General features: G+C 41.4%; 1 protein-coding gene and 1 long non-coding RNA gene across 7 annotated transcripts in view; one reads left to right on the top strand and one right to left on the bottom strand.

Moving 5' to 3' along the window:
* The window catches only part of MRPL42 (mitochondrial ribosomal protein L42), a 49,154-nt gene extending 40,389 nt beyond the window's left edge, over positions 1 to 8,765 (bottom strand). For 3 of the 6 annotated variants that reach the window (XR_673545.5, XR_010148121.1, XM_054664605.2), the window contains exons 1-2: positions 8,668 to 8,734; positions 6,871 to 7,034 (exon numbers count right to left, since the gene is read on the bottom strand). Coding sequence is in view for 3 of the 6 variants with exons in the window: in XM_054664605.2 (XP_054520580.1) it covers positions 6,871 to 6,940 (70 nt within the window). In the remaining 3 variants the exon portion in view is untranslated. Of the gene's footprint in view, positions 1 to 6,870; positions 7,038 to 8,667 lie in introns of all 6 variants that reach the window. The other 3 variants (XR_673546.5, XM_509266.8, XM_009425995.4) reach the window with 3 other exon arrangements.
* Positions 8,765 to 10,536, top strand: LOC129136674 (uncharacterized). The gene is made up of 3 exons (XR_008538552.2): positions 8,765 to 8,870; positions 9,123 to 9,223; positions 10,142 to 10,536. It is a non-coding gene; the product is annotated as an uncharacterized LOC129136674 (long non-coding RNA).
* The last annotated feature ends 9,974 nt before the right edge of the window (positions 10,537 to 20,510 follow it).

Here is a 20,510-nt window from a genome sequence, read left to right as displayed (position 1 = left end):
GCCTCCCAAAGTGCTGGGATTACAGGTGTGAGCCACCGTGCTCAGCTATAATTGCTTTTTTAAAAGCTTGTGAAAGATTCTCCTATGTTCAAAAAAGGGTATTCTTTTAATATAAAGAAAAAAATTTAAAAGTAGCTCAATATAGTTAAAAGCAAGTTTTGAATGCACCTTGGTCAATGCCAAGAATCAAAGTCTCAACAGAGCCTCTTGTTCCTGTGATATAGAACTGTAACCTATCCTGCCTTCCCTATCTCCATGCCTTTACCACGTCCTCAGTATGGAATTCCAGCCCCATTTTGTTCAAATACCCCTCATCCTTAAAAGTCAAATATTCGCCAGGCGCAGTGGCTCATGCCTGTAATCCCAGCACTTTGGGAGGCCAGGGCAGGTGGATCACTTGAGGTCAGGAGTTCAAGACCAGCCTGGCCAACATGGTGAAACCCCCTCTCTATTAAAAATACAAAAAATTAGCCGGGTGTGGTGGTGCATGCCTGTAATCCCAGCTACTCGGGAGGCTAAGACAGGAGAATCACTTGAACCCGGGAGGCAGAAGTTGCCGTGAGACAAGATCGTGCCATTGCACTCCAGCCTGGGCGAGAGTGAGACTTCATCTCAAAAAAAAAAAGGTCAAACACTCTTCTTCCATGAAATCCTTTTTACTCTCCCTGCCCCTAAGGTTCTCCACAGAAGAAAGAGTTGTCTATTTTACATGTCCCACAATCGGTGCCTCATATGACATTGATATACCTTCTTTATAGTCATTTTTTGTTTTGCATTATTTACATGTATCTGTGTTTTCCACCTTTGTACACATCTCCTCTCCCCAATAACTGCATATACATATGCTCTAAATCCTTACCCCAAGGCATTAAAAAGTCCCTTAACTAAATTCATTATTTTTTTTTGCCCTAGAGAGGTTAAGCTGCTATTAAATCCATGATTATCATAAAAAAGACTATTCAGCAAAATGTGAGCCCCAAAATTCCATTGATACAAGATAAAATACAAATTCAAAACTTAATTTCATCTCTGAAAAGATTAATTCTCAATTATCTGTGCTTATAAACAGGAGCATTCCGTAAGACAAATCATTTATACCATTTTATTATTTTTTTATTTTATTTTTTTTTTGAGACAGAGCCTCGCTCTGTCGCCCAGGCTGGAGTGCAGTGGCACGATCTCAGCTCATTGCAACCTCCGCCTCCCATGTTCAAGCAATTCTCCTACCTCAGCCCCTCGAGTAGCTGAGATTACAGGCGCCCACCATGTCCGGCTAATTTTTGTATTTTTGGTAGAGACGGGGTTTCACCATATTGGCCAGGCTGGTCCTGAACTCCTGACCTTGGGTGATCAGCCCGCCTTGGCCTCCCAAAGTGCTGCGATTACCAGTGTGAGCCACTGCACCTGGCCATATTTTATTTTCTTGTTTGACATCACTGGGACCTTCCTAATTATGCATGGATTGGGTTAATATTAAAAGAAGATTATAAAGCTAGGCATGGTAGCTCACGCCTGTAATCTCAACACTTTGGGAGGCCAACACTGCTCAAGGCCAGGAGTTTGAGACCAGCCTGGGCAACACAGTGAGATATTATCTTTAAAAAATATTTTTAAAAATTAGCTGGGCATGGTGGCATGCACCTATAATCCCAGCTACTCAGGTGGCTGAAGCTGAAGGATCACTTGAACCTAGGAGGGTGAGGCTGCAATGAACTATGATTGTGCCACTGAATTCTAGCCTGGGCAACAGAGCAAAATCGTTTCTAAAAAAATTAAAACTGGTGGGGTGTGGTGGCTCACTCCTGTAATCTCAGTGCTTTGTGAGGCCAAGGCAGCAGGATCGCTTGATCCAGCAGTTCAAGACCAGCCTGGGCAACATAGTTGGGTCATATAGTGAGACCCCATCTCTATTAAAAAAAAATTAATAATAAAAAATTTAAATTAAAAAAATACAATTTTGTATCTCTGAATATAAACCAACTAGATGATATACATTTTCACTGAAAGAAACATGACTGGGTGACAGAATTAAGTGTTCTGAAATATGCAGACAAGAAAACTCAAGACAACAGTATTTTAGTTAACAAGAAACTCAGTAAAATTTCTACTCTGTGTTTACACAGACATTTGTTTGTGCCCTCATGACACACTTATCACATTCTGCCTCATATTCTGGGCATTCTTAGTGTTGCTAGATGTCTGTTTCACCTACAAGTCTAAATAAGTTCCTTAAGGCCAGGAACTGCACCTTGTTCATTACTGTGTCCCCTATAGTGCCTACACATTAAAAAGTGATTGCCGAACTGCCTCTCAAATGTTTCTGCATAACTGAAGTTTGAAAAATTCATAAGGACTGGGCATGGTGGCTCACGCCTGTAATACCAGAACTTTGGGAGGCTGAGGCAGGTGGATCACTTGAACCCAGGAGTTCAAGACCAGCCTGGGCAACATGGCAAAACTCCATCTCTACAAAGAAATACAAAACATAGGCCAAGCGTAGTGGCTCACGTCTGTAATCCCAGCACTTTGGGAGGCTGAGGTGGGTAGATCACCTGAGGTCAGGAGATCGAGACCAGCCTGATCAACATGGTGGAACCCCGTCTCTACTAAAAATACAAAATTAGCCGGGCATGGTGGTACATGCCTATAATCCCAGCTACTTGGGAGGCTGAGGTAGGAAAATCACTTGAATCTGGGAGGCGGAGGTTGCAGTGGGCCAAGATCATGCCATTGCACTCCAGCCTGGGCAACAAGAGTGAAACTCCATCTGAAAAATAAATAAATAAATAAATAACCAGACATGGTAGTACATATCTGTAGTCTTGCTTACTTGGGAGACTGAGATAGCAGGATCACCTGAGCCCAGGGAGGTCGAAGCTGCAGTGGGCCAAGACTGCACCACTGCACTCCAGCCTGGGCAACAGAGTGAGACTTCACCTTGAAAAAAAAATAAGGAAACATTCATTACCTGATATTTTACCAATGGAAGTAATTCTGGATATAGAAGTAGCAGAAGCTCTAAATATATAATTAGGACCAATGCCAAAGTTAACAGCAATTAAGCTCAATGTGCCAAAAGAATTTCAATTAACAATAATTTCTGTAATTTATGAGTTATTCTTGTTACATATATATATCTAATTGCATTTTGAAAGAGCTATGAAAGCTAAAAGTTGTCCCATCTTCAAATGCTCAGTATTTTACCTTGCTACAGAAAAGGAAGTACAGTAGAAAGTATACAGGACAAAGTAAGGTGGGGAGATCCAGATTTTGGTCACAGTTTTTGTTTACCAAATATGTGACCCTGGGTGAACTTATGAGGGCCACAGAACTCAAGTTTCTTTACCTTCATAAAGAGGATAATACTACATGGGCTACCAAAATCAAAGCTGTTATAAGGATCAAATGGCTTAACATGCTTTGAAAACTGTGAAGTGTTCTACATTCCCGGGCTGACTGACCATTTGGGAAATTTTAAAATATTCCTTCTAGGATATAAGGAAGGCTTTTTATTTTTGCTCACTGAACTTTCTTCCTTAATCATGATTTCGCTTTGCCTCCAATCTTACTGTCCTTCCCTTTTTTATTAAACATCAATAATAACAGTAATGAAACTTTCTTTAATTTTAATTTTTTATTTTTGAGACAGGGTCTCACTCTGTCTCCCAGGCTGGAGTACAATGGCACAATCACAGCCTCGAACTCCTGGGCTCAAGCAATCTTCCTATCTCAGCCTCCTGAGTAAGCTGGCTCCCTCCTGGGACCACAGGCGTGTACCACCTCGCCCAGCTAATTTTTGTAACTTTTGTAGAAATGAGGTTTCGTATGTTGCCCAGCCTGGTCTCAAACTTCAGAGCCTGCCTCAGCCTCCCAAAGTGCTGGTATTACAGGTGTGAGCCACCCTGCCCAGCCCTTTACTTTCAGTAATAGTAGCAACAGGAACTTTGCAGTATAAGGGACTTTTAGGATATAAGAAGTTAGGTCACTGAGTATTAGGATAACTGATAACGGAATGATTTTCTAGGGTAACCTAATTCTTAGTTAACTAGATATTTTGAGAGTTAACTCTAAACCATTCAGATTACTTGAACAAACACTGATAGATCTCCTATCATGAATGAGAGGCCCCAGGGACACCAAAATGAATTAGATACAGTACAAACTTAGTGGGAAATCCAGTGGGGAAAAAGATATATAAATAATTTTCAATTATTCAGGGACACATTAATTGGTTTTCTGATGGGCCTGTGTGAGGACTAATTGTTTCAAAACATAGTCTATGTAAAAACTGATTGGATGTGACTTCTCATTAGCCTAGGAGCTGGGTTCCTGCAAGGCAAAGAGGAATCTAAGAAGTAAGAGTAAGGGTCTTTCTCCCAATTCTCAACAACAAAAATGCTCCTAGATAATCAAAAGCTGATTGTAGTTTTGTTGTGACTTATTTTGGTTTATATCCAAAGTCTCTTAAGCAATGTCCTGTTCTATTTACTGAATTCTAAGTTGATTTTACTTTGAATATAATGTAATAAATGTTTCTATGTTTAGGGCCCTAAAAAATGGGAGAGTGGGGCAAGCAAAGAAGCAGGGATGGAAAGCTTCCTATAAGAGCAGGATTTGGTGGCCAGGTGCGGTGGCTCATGCCTATAATCCCAGCACTCTGGGAGGCTGAGGTGGGCAGATCACTTGAGGTCAGGAGTTTGAGACCAGTTTTGGCCAACATGGTGAAACCCCTCCCCTACTAAAAATACAAAAATTAGGCCAGGCGCAATGGCTCACACCTGTAATCTCAGCACTTCGGGAGGCCAAGGCAGGAGGATCATTTAAGGTTGGGAGTTTGAGACCAGCCTGGCCAACATGGTGAAACTTTACCTCTACTAAAAATACAAATATTAACCAGGCCTGGTGGTAGGTGCCTATAATCCCAGCTACTCGGGAGGCTGAGGCAGGAGAATCACTTGAACCTGGGAGGCAGAAGTTGCAGTGTGCCAAGATCATGCCTCTGCACTCCAGCCTGAACAATGGAGCAAGATCCAGTCTCAAAAAATAAAATAAAATAAAATAGAGTAGGATCTGGCAAACTTTTGAGCATTCTATTCAACAAAGGTGTTTACTGAGTAAAATATTTTCCTCGTCTCAAGCATAACAAATTGCCTATTTATTACTTTACTTTTACTCCATTCTTCAAATAGCTCTTTTCTCCCTAATTCAATAAGCAAACTTTCAATTACAAATGGTGGTAAATAGGAAATAAGAAAGAAGAGACAAAGGTCAAGGTCAAGCAGAGTTGTATTTAAAAAGTCAGCTGCACTTGCATGTTTATCAGAGCACTATTCACAATAGCGAAGACATGGAAACAAGCCCATCAATGGTGGACTGGAAGAATATGTGGTGTATATGCATACCATGGATTATTACACAGACATTAAAACAAATAAAATCATGTCCTTTACAGCAACACAGATGCAGCTGGAGGCCATTATCCTAAGTGAATTAATGCAAAAACAGCCAATACTACATGTTCTAACTTACAAGTAGGAGGTAAACATTGGGTACATATGGACACAAAGATGGGAACAATAAACACTGGGGACTCAAAACAGAATGGAGGGATGGAGGGAAGAGTTGAAAAACTACCTATTGGGTACTATGTTCACTATTTGGGTGACGGGTTCAGTTGAAGCCCAAACCTCAGTATATGTAATACATCCACGTAACAAACCTGCACATGTACCCCCGAATCTAAAATAAAAAATAAAAATAAAAAGTTGGCTGACATAGTTTAATATAAAAAGGCAAACCTACTGTAGCCTTCTATACATGTCTACTTTAGAAATGGAAAGCTTCCTATAAGAGCTGTTTATAAGAGCTATAAACTCTGTTTACAGACAGGAAAAGGAAAAAGAAAGCACAGTTGGCTGAGAAAAAAGACTTTAATACTCTATTTACTTATTTGGGTCCATGCTTTGACTGTCAAACATGTATTAACAAGCTTTCGAGAAAATACTAACTATATACAGTTCTTTAGAAAAGAAAGGCAGAAATTACATTTCATTTTTTTTAAAATGGCTAAGTACATAGAAAAAACACAATGACAATCCACCAAAATATTAACAATGATTATCTTTGGAAGATGGGACTGTGAATTTACCCTTTATTCGCACATTTTAAGAAATACTAAAAAAGTAATCATGCCACTGCACTCCAGCCTGGGCGACAGAGCCAGACTCCGTCAAAAAAAAAAAAAAAGAGATATACTAAAAAAGTAATACATGTAATCGAACAAGAGAAAGTTACCCTTGACCAGTCCCTTACTCCTGCCCTCAGCCAAATCCCAAGAGTGGGCTACACAGATAACCACTGTTTGGTCCAGACCTTTTACCTCTGCATTTATGCATATGCACATATGCATATGATGGATCATCTTTTAAACATACAAATAAGATCATATGATAGATATATATAGATGTGGTTCTGACATGCTTTTTTTGTTTCTATTTGGAGATCTTTCCATGTCAGTAACAGCTACATGACAGTCACAGTTCAGATGTACCATAATTTATCCATTCCCCTCCCCGACCCACATTTTTTTTTTTAGAGATGGGGGTCTTGCTATGTTGCCCAGGCTGGTCTCAAACCCCTGGCCTCAAGCAATCCTCCCACCTCAGCCTCCCAAAGTGCTGGGATTACAGGCATGAGACACCACATCTGACCTATCCATTCCCCTTCTGACTGACATTTAGGTTTTCTCCCACTTTCCATTGTTGCAAACACTCCTGCAAATTACAGGCATATACAATAACTAAATGCTTTAAATTTTCTTAATTCTTAAAAGTTTAAAACCTTTTAAACATTAAAAAAAATTTCACTTACTTTGGACTGGAAATAAATGTTTCAAGATAGTTCTCTTTGACATCACCCATTTTACTGCAGTTACAGCCATGGTGTTTCAAGATGCTTATCAAGTGGTATGAAAAAAGATGTTTCGAAGAGAAACTGCTTTTAGAATCTGCTTCTAAAAATACCAATTTCTACTCCTGCTGAAGAGATAAAGAAAAATCAGTGCTACCTATGGTAAATTTAAGTTATATTAAACACCACAAGAACAAGGTAAGAATCACTGCCTAGAAGTCAACTGAAGCAATGCTTTTAAACAACTTGGCAATTCCACATGATTGAACAACAGGACGAAGAGCAACATGGACAGAATATAAGATCAGAACCACTGGAACTATGTCCATTACTATTTATCTTAGATGCAAACTTCTCTGCAGGACCCAGTGCAGCTCCTTCCACTTAATGAATACTCAGTAAATGTGTAATTACTCTTGAAACAGTCACTCACAAATGGTACAGAGTATTCATTCTTTTAATGCTAGTGTGGCTGTGTACAACCTCCAAGGTTCCATACACAAGATACTACATCATTTACAGTACTATCCTGTTTCTGATTAAATGAAATATTTGTCTGCCCTGAGCCATTAATAATAATAATAATAAACAAATATCAAACAAGGCCTATCCTTAGCCTATTACTCAATTGGAGGAACTCATAAATGCCCTCAAGTCCCAGATAAAATTTCACCATTTTATATGTGTATAAAGTCTTTAACTTTCTAACGTACTTTCACCACCATTTCATTTTGCTCTCGTATTAATCATGTGAGGTATCTTTATTCTGATTCATGAAGAAACTAAAGTACAAAATTTAAACGTCTTGCTTCCAAGGACTTTAGAGTCAGTCACTGCCAAATTGGGAAACTTTAAACAAGTCATTAACTAAACGATCCTCAGTTTCTCCAATGACAAAATGGGGAAAACCACAATCTTCATGGCCTGTTGTGAATAAATGACAAATAACCATTGTTAAACCTTGTTTTTAATAGTCTTCAATGAGTATCCGTTGCCTTCCCCCAATAGTGATAAAAGAGAATTAGGATACAGGCCCTCTTATTTGCTAGTCTAAACCACTCACACTGATACCTTGCACTGCCAGTACATTAACACCGTTAACCCTGAGCTCATAGGTGTGCTTTTTAGTTTACAACCCACTTTCATATACAATATGTGCTCTGACTTTCACAAGTGTGTGAAGCAGGCAACTCCATTTCAGATTAAGAACAAAGGCTCAGAGAGGTCAATCGATTACTTGCTCAGTATATCGCTGCTTAATACATCCGTGGGACGTAAACCCATGACCTCTGACCACGAATAAAACATCTTGGGGGAAATTAGGTCCCCTCTGTCCGAAGCCCAGAGAAAAGCACGCCCTGCTGGGAGTCAGATTATTCACCCCAGGAAGATCATTTCAGAGGTCAAGTCCCTTAGCCCGGAATTCAACCCCAAAACAAAAGCTACAGAGCCTCTGAGGGCCAGAGGTTTGAGGAACAGGGTACCAGGAGCACCGGAACTCTTCGACCTAAAGGAGTCCCTAGAGCCACAAGCTGCATCACCTCCCCAACGGGCGTCCGCCAGGGAACAAAGGGGGCGCTATAGGAAGCGCGCAGCCACATGCCGGCTCTTCTGCAGGAAGGAGAAAGGCTGGGGATGCAGGCAACCTCGCCCTGCCGGGAACGACAGGCGGGAGACCTCGACAACTGTCGACAAACACTGTGGGACTGCCCAGTTTCGAGGAAGTCCTCGACAGGAGGAGTAGAGGGAAGCGGTTACCTTGACGGCTTCTCACCACGAGCCCGCCATCTTGTTTCAATCCTGGTCCCACGAAACAGCGCTGCGCGCGCCGTCCCGGCCCACGGGGCATTCTGGGAAATGTAGTCTCCGCGGGAAAGCGGCCCGGGTGCAGAGAGAAAGGGAGGATCGTTGCTATGGACTTTCGCCTTTAGTTGCGGAAGCGTGGCCGCAGTGTTACTAAGGTGCCCAGAAAAACAAAATCACTGCCCCAAACACACACCCTTAGAAAGTAACAAGCTTTTTTTTTTTTTTTTTTTTTTTTTTTTGTGAGGCAGTCTCATTCTGTCACCCAGACTGGAGTGCAATGGCTCCCTCACGGCTCACTGCAGCCTCTACCTCCTGGGCCCAAGAGAGCCTCCAACCTCAGCCTCCTGAGTAGCTGGTACTACAGGCGCACACCACCACACCCAGCTAATTTTTTAATATTTTTGTAGAGACGAGGTCTCGCTATGTTGCCCAGGCTTGTGTCAAGCAATCCTCCCGCCTCGGCGTCCCAAAGTGCTGGAATTACAGGCATGAGCCACCATGCAAACCTGTAAGTACTTTTTTAAAAAATTATGTTAATATTCAGAGAAATCGTAGATTGCTCTTTAGTAGATGAGTTAAAGTTTCCCAGGGGAAGAGACATTCCAGAGAAGCCCTGAAATGTGGAGGCTAGGATTTGGACGTTTGAAATCAGAACCTAAAGAGAACCTCCACTCGGAAAACCTGGCACTGTGCCCTCAGAACTGTGCTGGCTACCTATTATGGGAGGAAGTAAATATGCAGAATCCTGGACCTCGCTTTCCATCTTAGGAGGAAGGAAAGACCTCTGGGCCTTTGCACTCTCTGTTCCCATTGCCAGCAATGTGCTTCTCTGACCTCTTCTCATGACCTTACAGGTCTTTCTCAAATATCATCTTAGAAAGGACCACACCATTAAAATAGCCTCACCCACCCTTATTCCATGCCCCGCTTTATTTTCCTTCAGAATATTTACCATTACCTGACTTTATATTGATTGTTTGCTCGTTTAATGTCTCTTTCTTTTTTTTTTTTTTTTTTTTTTTTTTTGAGACGGAGTCTTGCTCTATCGCCCAGGTCGGAGTGCAGTGGCATGATCTCAGCTCACTGCAACCTCCGCCTCTCAGCTTCAAGCGATTCTCCTGCCTCAGCCTCCTAATTAGCTGGGATTACAGGTGGCCACCACCACGCCCAGCTAATTTATGTATTTTTAGTAGAGATGGGGTTTCGCCATGTTTGCCAGGCTGATCTCAAACTCCTTACCTCAGGTGATCTGCCCACCTCGGCCTCTCAAAGGGCTAGGATTACAGGCGTGAGCCACCACACCCAACCTCGTTTAATGTCTCTCATGCTGGATAATGTAAGCTCCATGAAGACAGAGACATATGTCTATCTTGTTCTTCACTGTATGCAAACCCAGCATCTCAGACTGTGCTTGGTCTCATTATAGGTCTCCAGGAAGTGTTTGCTGAATGAATGAAAAGACTAGATAACGCTGCAAGTATCCAAGACAGTAGATGATTGGCTGGTAAAGCAGAAGCGGTCGCCTAGAAATTCCCTTCTCCCATGATTTGCAAAATTTTGCTTTTGTATATTTTTCTAAGAAAGAATCTATAGCTTTTATTATGTATTCCAGGGAATTGATAAACCCCTCAACAAGTTAAGAACCATATTCCTGAAGTGACTAGTATTGAAAGTAAGTGAACACACATCACATAGTAAAGAAAACTAAATACGGGCTGTGTAGTGTGTCTCCTCATTTCCCACGGAATATCAGGAGGCTAATCTTTGCTCTTATAGAAGCCCACAGAGGGCCCATCTGTGTCCTTTCCAGTCGTGTCCATCCTCCAAAGCCACCCATGATGTCTTTCTGGACTGTGCAATAGGAAGGGACAGAGAGGAGAAACAGATTTGAATGAGCAGTCAACTGGACTGGTTGAACATTCCCTGCGTAAAGTGTAAGAAGAATGGATCAAAGATAATTCCAGATGTCGAGTCTTGATGGCTGTGAGCAGAGTGGGACCAGTCCCCAACAGGGAGACTCACTTAGTGGGACCAGGGAAGGTCTCACAAAGCTGAGACCAGAAAAGAAACCAACATTTTTGGGGGAAGAGAGGGGAGAGACAGGTTTACGCTGAGTGAGGGAACAACTTACACAAAGGTTTAATGTGGTGGAAATAGCTTACCATATACTGGAGTAGGGTGGATAGTGTGGATGAGAGCGGCAGGAGATGAGATTTGGAGCCAGGTCATGTTGGGCTTCATAAGCCTTGGAGGGGTTAACATGGAGTTAGGACACAGGACATATGTAGAGATTAAATAGAGTAGGTGGTGCTGTGTGCCTGTAGTCCTAGTTACCCTGGGAATGGGAGGCTGAAGTGGGAGGATTGCTTGAGCCCAGGAGGTCAAGGCGGTAGTAAGCTATGATCGTGCCGTGCACTCCAGCCTGGGTGACAGAGTGAGCCCTGTCTCTTGAGATTTTTACATGAAAGAAGTGACATAATTTGATTTCTATTTTTAAAAGGTTACTCTGGCTGCCCTGGGAGGAGTGGTTTGGAGAGTGGCAAGACCGCAGGCAAGTCTAGCAAGGAAGCTACTGCAGTACTGCAGTCAAGAAATCATGTGATGGAGGGTGGTGGCAGTGGAGATGGAGAGACAGGAAGAGTCCAGATGTATTTTGAAATTGGAAGTGATGACTTAACTTGCTGATGGATTGATTGAGAGGGAGGAAGATACTTCAGGTGATGCTTTGATGACTAGTTGACAGTGGCGCCCTTCATAAGACAAGGAAGACTGAAAGAGGAACAGGTTTGGGGAGTCTGATGAGGGTGGAAATGCATACTTCCGTTTGGGAGTTGTTGAGTTTGAGATGGCTCTGAGACACTCCAGTGGAGATACAAAACAAGTCAGCAGCCTGGGCAATATAGTGAGTGAGGCCTTGTCTCTACAAAAAATAAACAGAATTAGTCAGGTTGATGGTGCACACCTGTGATCCCAGCTACTAAGGAGGCTGAGGTAGGAGGATCGTTTGAGCCCTGGAGGTTGAGGCTGCAGTGAGCTATGGTCATGCCACTGCACTCCAGCCTGAGTAACAGAGTGAGAGCCCCATCTCCAAAAAAACAAAAAACAGGTACTTGAAGAGGTGTGTTTGGAAAGTAGAGGTTGGACTAGGTATAGAAAAAAAAAGATAAAGGGCCTAGAAGCTGGCCCCAGGGAATTCGAAGGCTTAGAAATCAGATGGAGGAGGATAACCTTTAGCAAGGGCCTCCCACGAGTGGCAGTGGGAAAGGTAGAAGGAAAACAAATACTGTGATGTAAGAGTAGTTAAGAGAGGCCATGTCACAAAGTGTTCCTAACTTAAGAGGTCAGTGCTAGCAACTTAAAAAGTATAATTTCCAAAAATACAAACTTGAAATACCAGCAAATAACTTATATTGGCCTACATAAAAGTGCTTTATTTTATTTTATTTATTTATTTATTTAAGACGGAGTCTTGCTCTGTCACCCAGGCTGGAGTACAGTGATGTGATCTCGGCTCACTGCAACCTCCACCTCCTGGGTACGAGTGATTCTCCCGCCTCAGCCTCCTGAGTAGCTGGGATTACAGGTGCCCACCACAATGCGCAGCTAATTTTTGTATTTTTAGTAGAGACGGAGTTTCACCATGTTGGCCAGACTGGTCTCGATCTCCTGACCTCAAGTGATCCGCCCACCTCAAGTGATCCGCACACTTCACCCTCCCAAAGTGCTGGGATTATAGGCATGAGCCATTGTGCTCAGCTACAAATGCTTTAAATTCATGCTAGTAAAATGACAAACAGACAAAATTCTAGAACTTTGGAATTGGCATCAAATGGCTTCCATTTAAAAGAGGATTGCCTTTTCTTCTGTAACTTCCCAGAAAAAAAGTCATTCTTTGTATCAATCAGAGAGCAAAGACTCCAGAGCAATCTTACGACCAAACTATTAGGAATGATCTTTCTGGCGGGGCACGGTGGCTCACGCCTGTAATCTCAACACTTTGGGAGGCCAAGGCAGGCGGATCACGAGGTCAGGAGTTCCAGACCAGCCTGACCAACACGGTGAAACCCCGTCTCTACTAAAAATACAAAAATTAGCCGGGCGTGGTGGCACACGCCTGTAATTCCAGCTACTCAGTAGGCTGAGGCAGGAGAATCACTTGTACCCGGGAGGCAGAGGTTGCAGTGAACCAAGATCACACCACTGCACTCCAGCCTGGGCGACAGAGTAAAACTCTGTCTCAGGAAAAAAAAAAAAAGGAATGATCTTTCTAAACACTTAAACAATTATTGTTACTGTCATTTTACAAACAGAAGTAACAGAGGCACAGAGAGGTTAACAACTTGTTCAAAGTCACACAAGTTACTGTGCTTTGAACCCAGGAACTACTATTACCAGTGCTCGTGAACTTAACCACTGTGCTAGTGAAATATACACTGTGTGTGTATATTTCAAAATACAAAATATAGATTAGACTAGGTGCTGTGGAGTGCACCTGTAATCCCTGCTACTCAAGAGACTGAGTGAGGAGGATTGACTGAGCCAATGAGTTCAAAACCAGCCTGAGCAACACAGCAAGATCCCATCTCAACAACAAATAAAACAGATTTTTAAAAAATGAATGCAGATTTTAAAAACCCAAGAGATAATCACTGCTAACATTTTGATATATAACTTTTCACTTTACATTTCTTTTCTTTTTTTTCTTTGAGACAGGGTCTTGCTATAGTGCCCAGGTTGGTCTCAAACTCCTGGCCTCAGGCAATCCTTCTGCCTCATCCTCCTGAGTAATTGGGATTACAGGCTTGAGCCACAGCACCCGGCTCTCTTCTTATATCTATATTATGATAATAGCTAACATTTATTGAGCACATTATGTGTACTATTCTAAAGTTCTATGGCAAGTGGAGCTGAGATAGGAACTAGATAGCCCGATTCTCCTTCAATCTCCCTTTCTTTCACACAAACATATTATTTTTAGGTTTTCTCCTATTACTGTTAATATGCATATATAAATATACATATACACGTATGCACATATTTTTTCCTATGAACACCCTAAAATTGTCAGTGTAGAACCACAAGCCTCCTAGAGATCATCAGGACTTAAAGGGTTATTTTGATTATTAAAGATCTTTACATTGGGTATGGTGGCTCATGCCTGTAATCCCAGCACTATCAGAGGCCAAGGCAGGAGGATCTATTGAGCCCAGGAGTTTAAGACCAGCCTGGGCCACATAGTGAGACCCCATCTGTACAAAAAATTTTAAATTTTGTTTTTTAAAAATGAAGTCTGGGGCCAGGTGCAGTGGCTCATGCCTGTAATCCCAGCACTTTGGGAGCCCAAGGCAGGCAGATCATGAGGTCAGGAGTTCAAGACCAGCCTGGCCAACATGGTGAAACCCCGTCTCTACTAAAAATACAAAATTAGCTGGGCGTGGTGGTGGGTGCCTGTAATCCCAGCTACTCGGGAGGCTGAGGCAGGAGAATCATTTGAAGCCGGGAGGTGGAGGTTGCAGTGAGCCGAGATTGTGCCATTGCACTCCAGCCTGGGCAACAGGGTGAGACTCCGTCTCAAAAAAAAAAAAAATGAAGTCTGGGCATGGTGGCTCACACCTATAATCCCAGCACTTTGGGAGGCCAAGTCAGGAGAATTACTTGAGCCCAGGAGTTTGAGACCAGCCTGGGTGACATAGTGAGACCCCTGTTTCTACAAAAAATAAAAAAAATTAGCCAGGTGTGATGGCATATGCCTCTAGTCCCACCTACTCAGGAGGCTGACGTGGGAGGATCACTTGAGCCCAGAAGGTTGAGGCTGCAGTGAGTCATGGTTGCGCCACTGCACTCCAGCTTGGGTGACATAGCAAGACCCTGTCTCAAAAAAAAAAAAAGAGAAAAAAAAGAGAGAGAGAGAGAAATCCTTACAATATAGCTTTCATCTTTTTTTCTGAGATGGGATCTTGTTGTTTTGTCCAGCCTGGACTCAAACTCCTGGGCTCAAGCGATTCTCCTTCCTCAGCCTCTCAAGATGATATTTTTCATTTTAAAGTTAATTCATTATTAGGTGCTTTCCTGCAACTCCTAGATTTTTAATTTATTCTAATTTATTTACTTATCCAATAAATATTTATTGAGGACCTATTATATGTACCAGACACCAGAGCAGCAGTTTGTCTTCACAGATTATATCATCAGAGGGTGACAGATACTAAATATATACTGATGGGATTAATTACTGTATGACAGTTTCTCAGAGGAAAGGGATGTCATGGAGCACATACCAGGAACATCTGACTAGTGTGCTCAGGACAGGAAAGGCTTTCCTGAGGAAGCGAATTTAAGCAGAAACGTGAAGGAAGAGTAGAAGTTAGGTAGAGGAAGAGGGCCGGAGGGAACAGCCGGTGTGAAGGCGCTAAAATAGGAAGTAGTATGATTCTTTTAAGAAACAAAAGAGACAGTGTAGTAGCTCAGCCTATAATCCCAGCAACTGGTGGTAGGGCTGGGGGCGTGGTGAGGCAGGAGGATCACTTGAGGCCAGGAGTTCAAGACCAGCCTGGGAAGCATAGCAAGACCCTGTCTCTAAATAAATAAATAAATGAGGCCTGTGTGACTAGAATATAGGGTGCTAGCAAAAGCAATGAGGCTGATGGAAAAGGCAGATTTATTTTAATGTTATTCCTGACAGCCAAAAACTGGCTGGTTCAAGTGCAGCAGTGTTTACAACTCATTGATCATAACCAGTTACAGATTTCTTTGTTCCTTCTCCACTCCCGCTGCTTCACTTGACTGGCCTAAAAAAAAATTAACAAATAAAGCTTTCTAGGAGACCACATTATTTCAAACTTAACCAAAAATCAAGACCCTGTTTTTCTAGTAAGCACTAACTGTTCTCTTTAAGAAGTGTTTGCTTTGCCTTGTTAAGATAAATGTTATACCTTAAATCATAGGAATAAATGTCCCCACCAGAAACTGAGAAATCTATAGCAGAAACTGCAAGCTATCCCCTAACAGATGTTTCTTCTCTTTCTCTGTATTAACAGAACCCCTAATTCAGGGGTATATGGTTACTCACAATTATACAATTCACACTTTTTTTTTTTTTTTTTACAAAAAACTAGCCTGGCACGGTGGCATGTGCCTGTAATCCCAGCTACTCAGGAGGCTGAGGCACGAGAACCACCTGAACCTGCGAGGCAGACATTGCAGTGAGCCAAGATTGTGCCACTGCACTCCAGCCCAGATGACAGACCGAGAGCCTGTCTCAAAAAAAAAAAAAAAAAAAAAATTTACATTTTTCAGCTTCCCTTGCAATCCTAGGTGTGGTCATGTGACTTCCTTAAAGCCAACTGGTATGCACCCTCTTTGCTTCCTACTTCATCCTTCCTCTTGGCATGTGGATTTAATGATCATTATTGTAGAATCCCAGGATGGCCTTGACCTTGGAATGATGGAGCAGTCAGCTGGAAAGAGTCTGGATTTTTGATGGCTTTGTAGACAAGGTTCCTGAGACTTCCTACTACAGATTTTTACAAAAGAGAGAAGTAGACTTTTATCTTGTTTAATCTGCTGTTATAGTAATTGCAGTTTTTGCCATTTACAGTAATGGCAAAAGTTAGTGCAAAAGTAATTGCACCAATTTTTGCCAGACACCAGAGCAGCAGTCTTCACAGATTATATAGTCAGAGCGTGACAGATATTAAATATATAATGATGGGATTAATTATTTTATGACAATTATGTTGAGTGTCTCAGAGGAAAGGGATGTCATGGAGCACATATCAGGAACATCTGACTAGTGTACTCAGGACAGGAGAGGCTTTCCTGAGGAAGTGAATTGAATTTGCCATATAATCTGTGAAGACAAACTGCTGCTCTGTTAGTAAAAGACAAAGTATTAGGCTGCTGTGCAACAACCTAATACTTTGTCTTTTACTAACAGTGGAAACTAATCCTATCTGAAATGACAAAATCAAAATAATTCAAATCAGAAATAATTCAAGAAAAATATCTATAAAGGATTAGTATTGATAAAAATATAAGGTCCTCTATTCTACTGAGTACAATACAGATCACGAGTTATAAACTGCTTTTCCTTCAAAAGTTTTCTTATGACCATTCAAAATGAATTTTACACTTAATATCTTCTCTATCCTTAACATCTTAAAGGGCTCCCCATGTGTAGGACCATCTTATTTCTTTTTTTAAATAGAAATTTATTTATTTATTTATTTATTTATTTATTTATTTATTTATTTTCATTTTCGAGACAGGGTCCTGTGCTGTCACCCAGGCTGGAATGCATTGGTGTGATCTCAGCTCGCTGCAACCTCTGCTTCCCATGCCTAAGCAATCCTCCCGCCTCAGCCTCCCTAGTGACTGGGACTACAGGCACAAACCACTACCCCCGGCTAATTTTTTGTTATTTTTTGTAAAGACAGTTTCGTCATGTTGCCCAGGCTGGTCTCGAACTCCTGGCCTCAAGTGATCCACCCACCTCAGCCTCTCAAAGTGCTTGGATTACAGGCATGAGTCACTGTGCCTAGCCAGGACCATCTTAATTATTTCTTTATAGCTCCTGGAGGTCCAGCATAATGTTAGGTAGGCAGTAGAGTGTAGAGGTTAAGAAATGGAGTCTGAGAATCTAGCTGCCTAAATTTGAATCTCCCCTTGCTTCTTAACTATGTTATTTGGGGTAATTTAACTACTTAATATTTTTGAGTCTCAGTTTATCCTTTGTAAAAGTAAGATAATATGTTTTCTGGCTGGGTGCGGTGGCTCACACCTGTAATCTATAGAATTGTTGAGTGGAATAAATAACAGAAAGTGAGCAAAAAGCTTAGCAAAGTACCTCGCAGGTAGTAAGCACTCAATCAATGCTAACCATAATCATATCTTATAGATGCTTAACAAAATCTTGTCTAATAATTATTTGTGAAAATCTATACCAAGGAGATGACTTATTTCTTAGGCATTAAGAAAAGAAATAAAAGCCGTCCCTTTTGACTACCAGGAATAATCTAATAAATGTAACTAAAAATGAAAAAATAAATCTGGTCTAAAATGAACAATAATGGCCAGGCGCAGTGGCTCATGCCTGTAATTTCAGCACTTTGGGAGGCTGAGGTGGGTGGATCACCTGAGATCAGGAGTTCGAGACCAGCCTGGCCAACATGGCAAAATCCCATCTCTACTAAAAATACAAAAATTAGCTGGGTGTGATGGCACGCACCTGTAGTCCCAGCTACTTGGGAGGCTGAAGCAGAAGAATCGCTTGAATCCAGGAAGTGGAGGTTGCAATGAGCCAAGATCATGCCACTGCACTCCAGCCTGGGCAATAGAGGGAGACTCTGTCTAAACAAAAATAAAAACAAAAAGGTTGGTATATCTGTTAGGGTCCCAGAAGAGAACAGATGACTTACTCAAATCGGGATGGTTTCATGAGGGTTTGTTTACAGAAAGTATCTTCACAGAAGTGTGAGTTGTATGTAGGGAATCACAGAATCACAGGTAGTAGTAGTAATAGTAGTAGCAGTAGTAGTAGTAGAAGAAGAATTTGGGCTTAGTAAAACTGGCTGTTCCTTCATGCCCCTCCAGGCCTGAAGGTACAAAGAGAGGGAGCAGTTATCAGAGCCCAGAAAAAGAGAGTCCTGCAGCAGCTACCTTGAGAGGGGAAGTAACCTTCAACTGAAGGGCATAGCCAGCCTGAGGTGACCTTGAAGGAGTAACCCAGAGTAATAATTACCCTGACCTCTCCATTCTTCCCACCTCCCATGGGTTAAGGGCCCAGTCTCATAAGACACAAGACTGCCCTCTACCACTGCAGATGTCAATCTGTGATGTAGACATGCCTGTATGTGTGTGTGTGTGTGTGTGTGTGTGTATGGTGTGTGTGTATACTGGAAAATAGCACTGTAGGTGGATCTGGTTTATTTCATTACAGATATATATATGTGTGTATATTTGTCTGTGTGTGTATATGTGTGTACACATCATATATATGGTGTGTACATATATACACATCATATATTACTATATATGTGATTTGTGTGCATGTATTCTATATGTAAGTCCTTAGAATGTATTATATTCACCTTGTGGCCTATTAGTTTATCTTTGTAATTCTAATTTTTTTCTTACATGGGGTCTCACTCTGTCACCCAGGCTGGAGGGCAGTAGTACTATCACGGCTCACTGCAGCCTTGACATCCTGGACTCAAGTGATCCCCCCACCTCAGCCTCCCAAGTAGCTGGAACTACAGGTGTGCCACCATGCCCAGCTATTTTTTTTTTAATGTGGAGATGGGGGGGTCTCACCATGTTGCTCAGGCTTGTCTCAAACTCCTGGGCTCAAGCCATCCTCCCACCTTATTCTCCTCAAATGCTGAAAGTACAGGTATGAGCCACCGTGCCTGACCTATGATTCTAATTTTTAAAGACTTCTTATTACAGAAAATTTCAAACATATAAAAAATTAGGAAGAATAGTACAATAAACCACTAGGTACCTCTCATTCAGCTTCAACAATGATAACTCATGGCCAATTTTATTTCATCTGTACTCCCACCTTGTACCTTCTCCTATATTATTTTGAAGCGAATCACACGTAGCCTGTAATTTCATCTATAACTATCTCAGTAAGAAACACTAATAGGTAAGAACTCCTTTCTTCTAACGTAACCATATGTCATTATACAATTTTTAAAAATTGACAAGGATTATTTAACATTCTCGAATATCCAGTGAATATACAGCTTTCCAGATGGTTCATAAATGTCATATTTTAAATTTGCTTTGCTTGTTTGAATCAGAATCCAAATTAGATGCATGCATTTTAACTGTTTGAGATCACTTTTAAGTTTCTTTAATTTACACGTTCCTCCTCAATTCCTCTCTCTCTCTCTTTTTTTTTTCCTTGCATTTATTTGTCAAATAAACCGGGTTGTTTGCCCTGAAAAGATTCTCACAGTCTGGACTTTGCTGAGTGCATCCTTGGGGCAAACTTTAACATGTTCCCAGGTCCTTTGTGTCTTCTGTAATTTGTGATCCCAATTTTTTAAAAAAATGATTTCCTTAGAAATCATTATATTAAAAAGGACAATTGCACTCATACGTTTATCACAGCACTAGTCACAATAGCAAAGTCATGAAACCAACCTAAGTGCCCATCAACAGTTGGCTGCATAAAGAAAATGTGAGATAGATAGATAGATAGATAGATAGACAGACAGACAGATAGATATCTCATGGAACACTATGCAGCCATAAAAAAGAATGAAATCATGTCCTTTGCAGCAACGTGGATAGGGCTGGAGGCTATTATTCTAAGTGATCTAATTCAGAAACAGGAAATCAAATACCATGTGCTCTCACTTAGAAGTGGTAGCTTGACAATGGCATACATGGACATAAAGATGGAAATAATAGACACCCAAAGGGAGGAAGTTTGCAGGGGGACTAGGGTTGAAAAATTACCTATCAGGTACGATGTTCACTATTTGGATAAGGGATACACTAGAACCCCAATCCATCCCCACCAGTGTGAAATACAGTCATGTAGCAGGCATACACATGTACTCCTTGAATCTAAAACTAAATTAAATTTTAAATAAATTTTAAAAATTTATCTTTAGGTAGCCAATTTAGACTTATAAGTCTATGTTGGAGGGTGTAAAAAATTGTATTAGGTTTGGAAGCACTATTAGAGTATTTCACAGGTGAGTTGCCATATTTAGATTTTTTTAATTTATGAGAATTATTTTAGTACTTGAGAATATTTATCAGTCAGAAAATTGAAGGGC

Source organism: Pan troglodytes, chromosome 10 (genome assembly GCF_028858775.2).
Source record: "Pan troglodytes isolate AG18354 chromosome 10, NHGRI_mPanTro3-v2.0_pri, whole genome shotgun sequence".
Lineage (NCBI taxonomy): Eukaryota > Metazoa > Chordata > Mammalia > Primates > Hominidae > Pan > Pan troglodytes.
The sequence above is the reverse complement of the archived record's forward strand: the minus strand, read 5'-3'. Positions and strand labels throughout refer to the sequence as shown.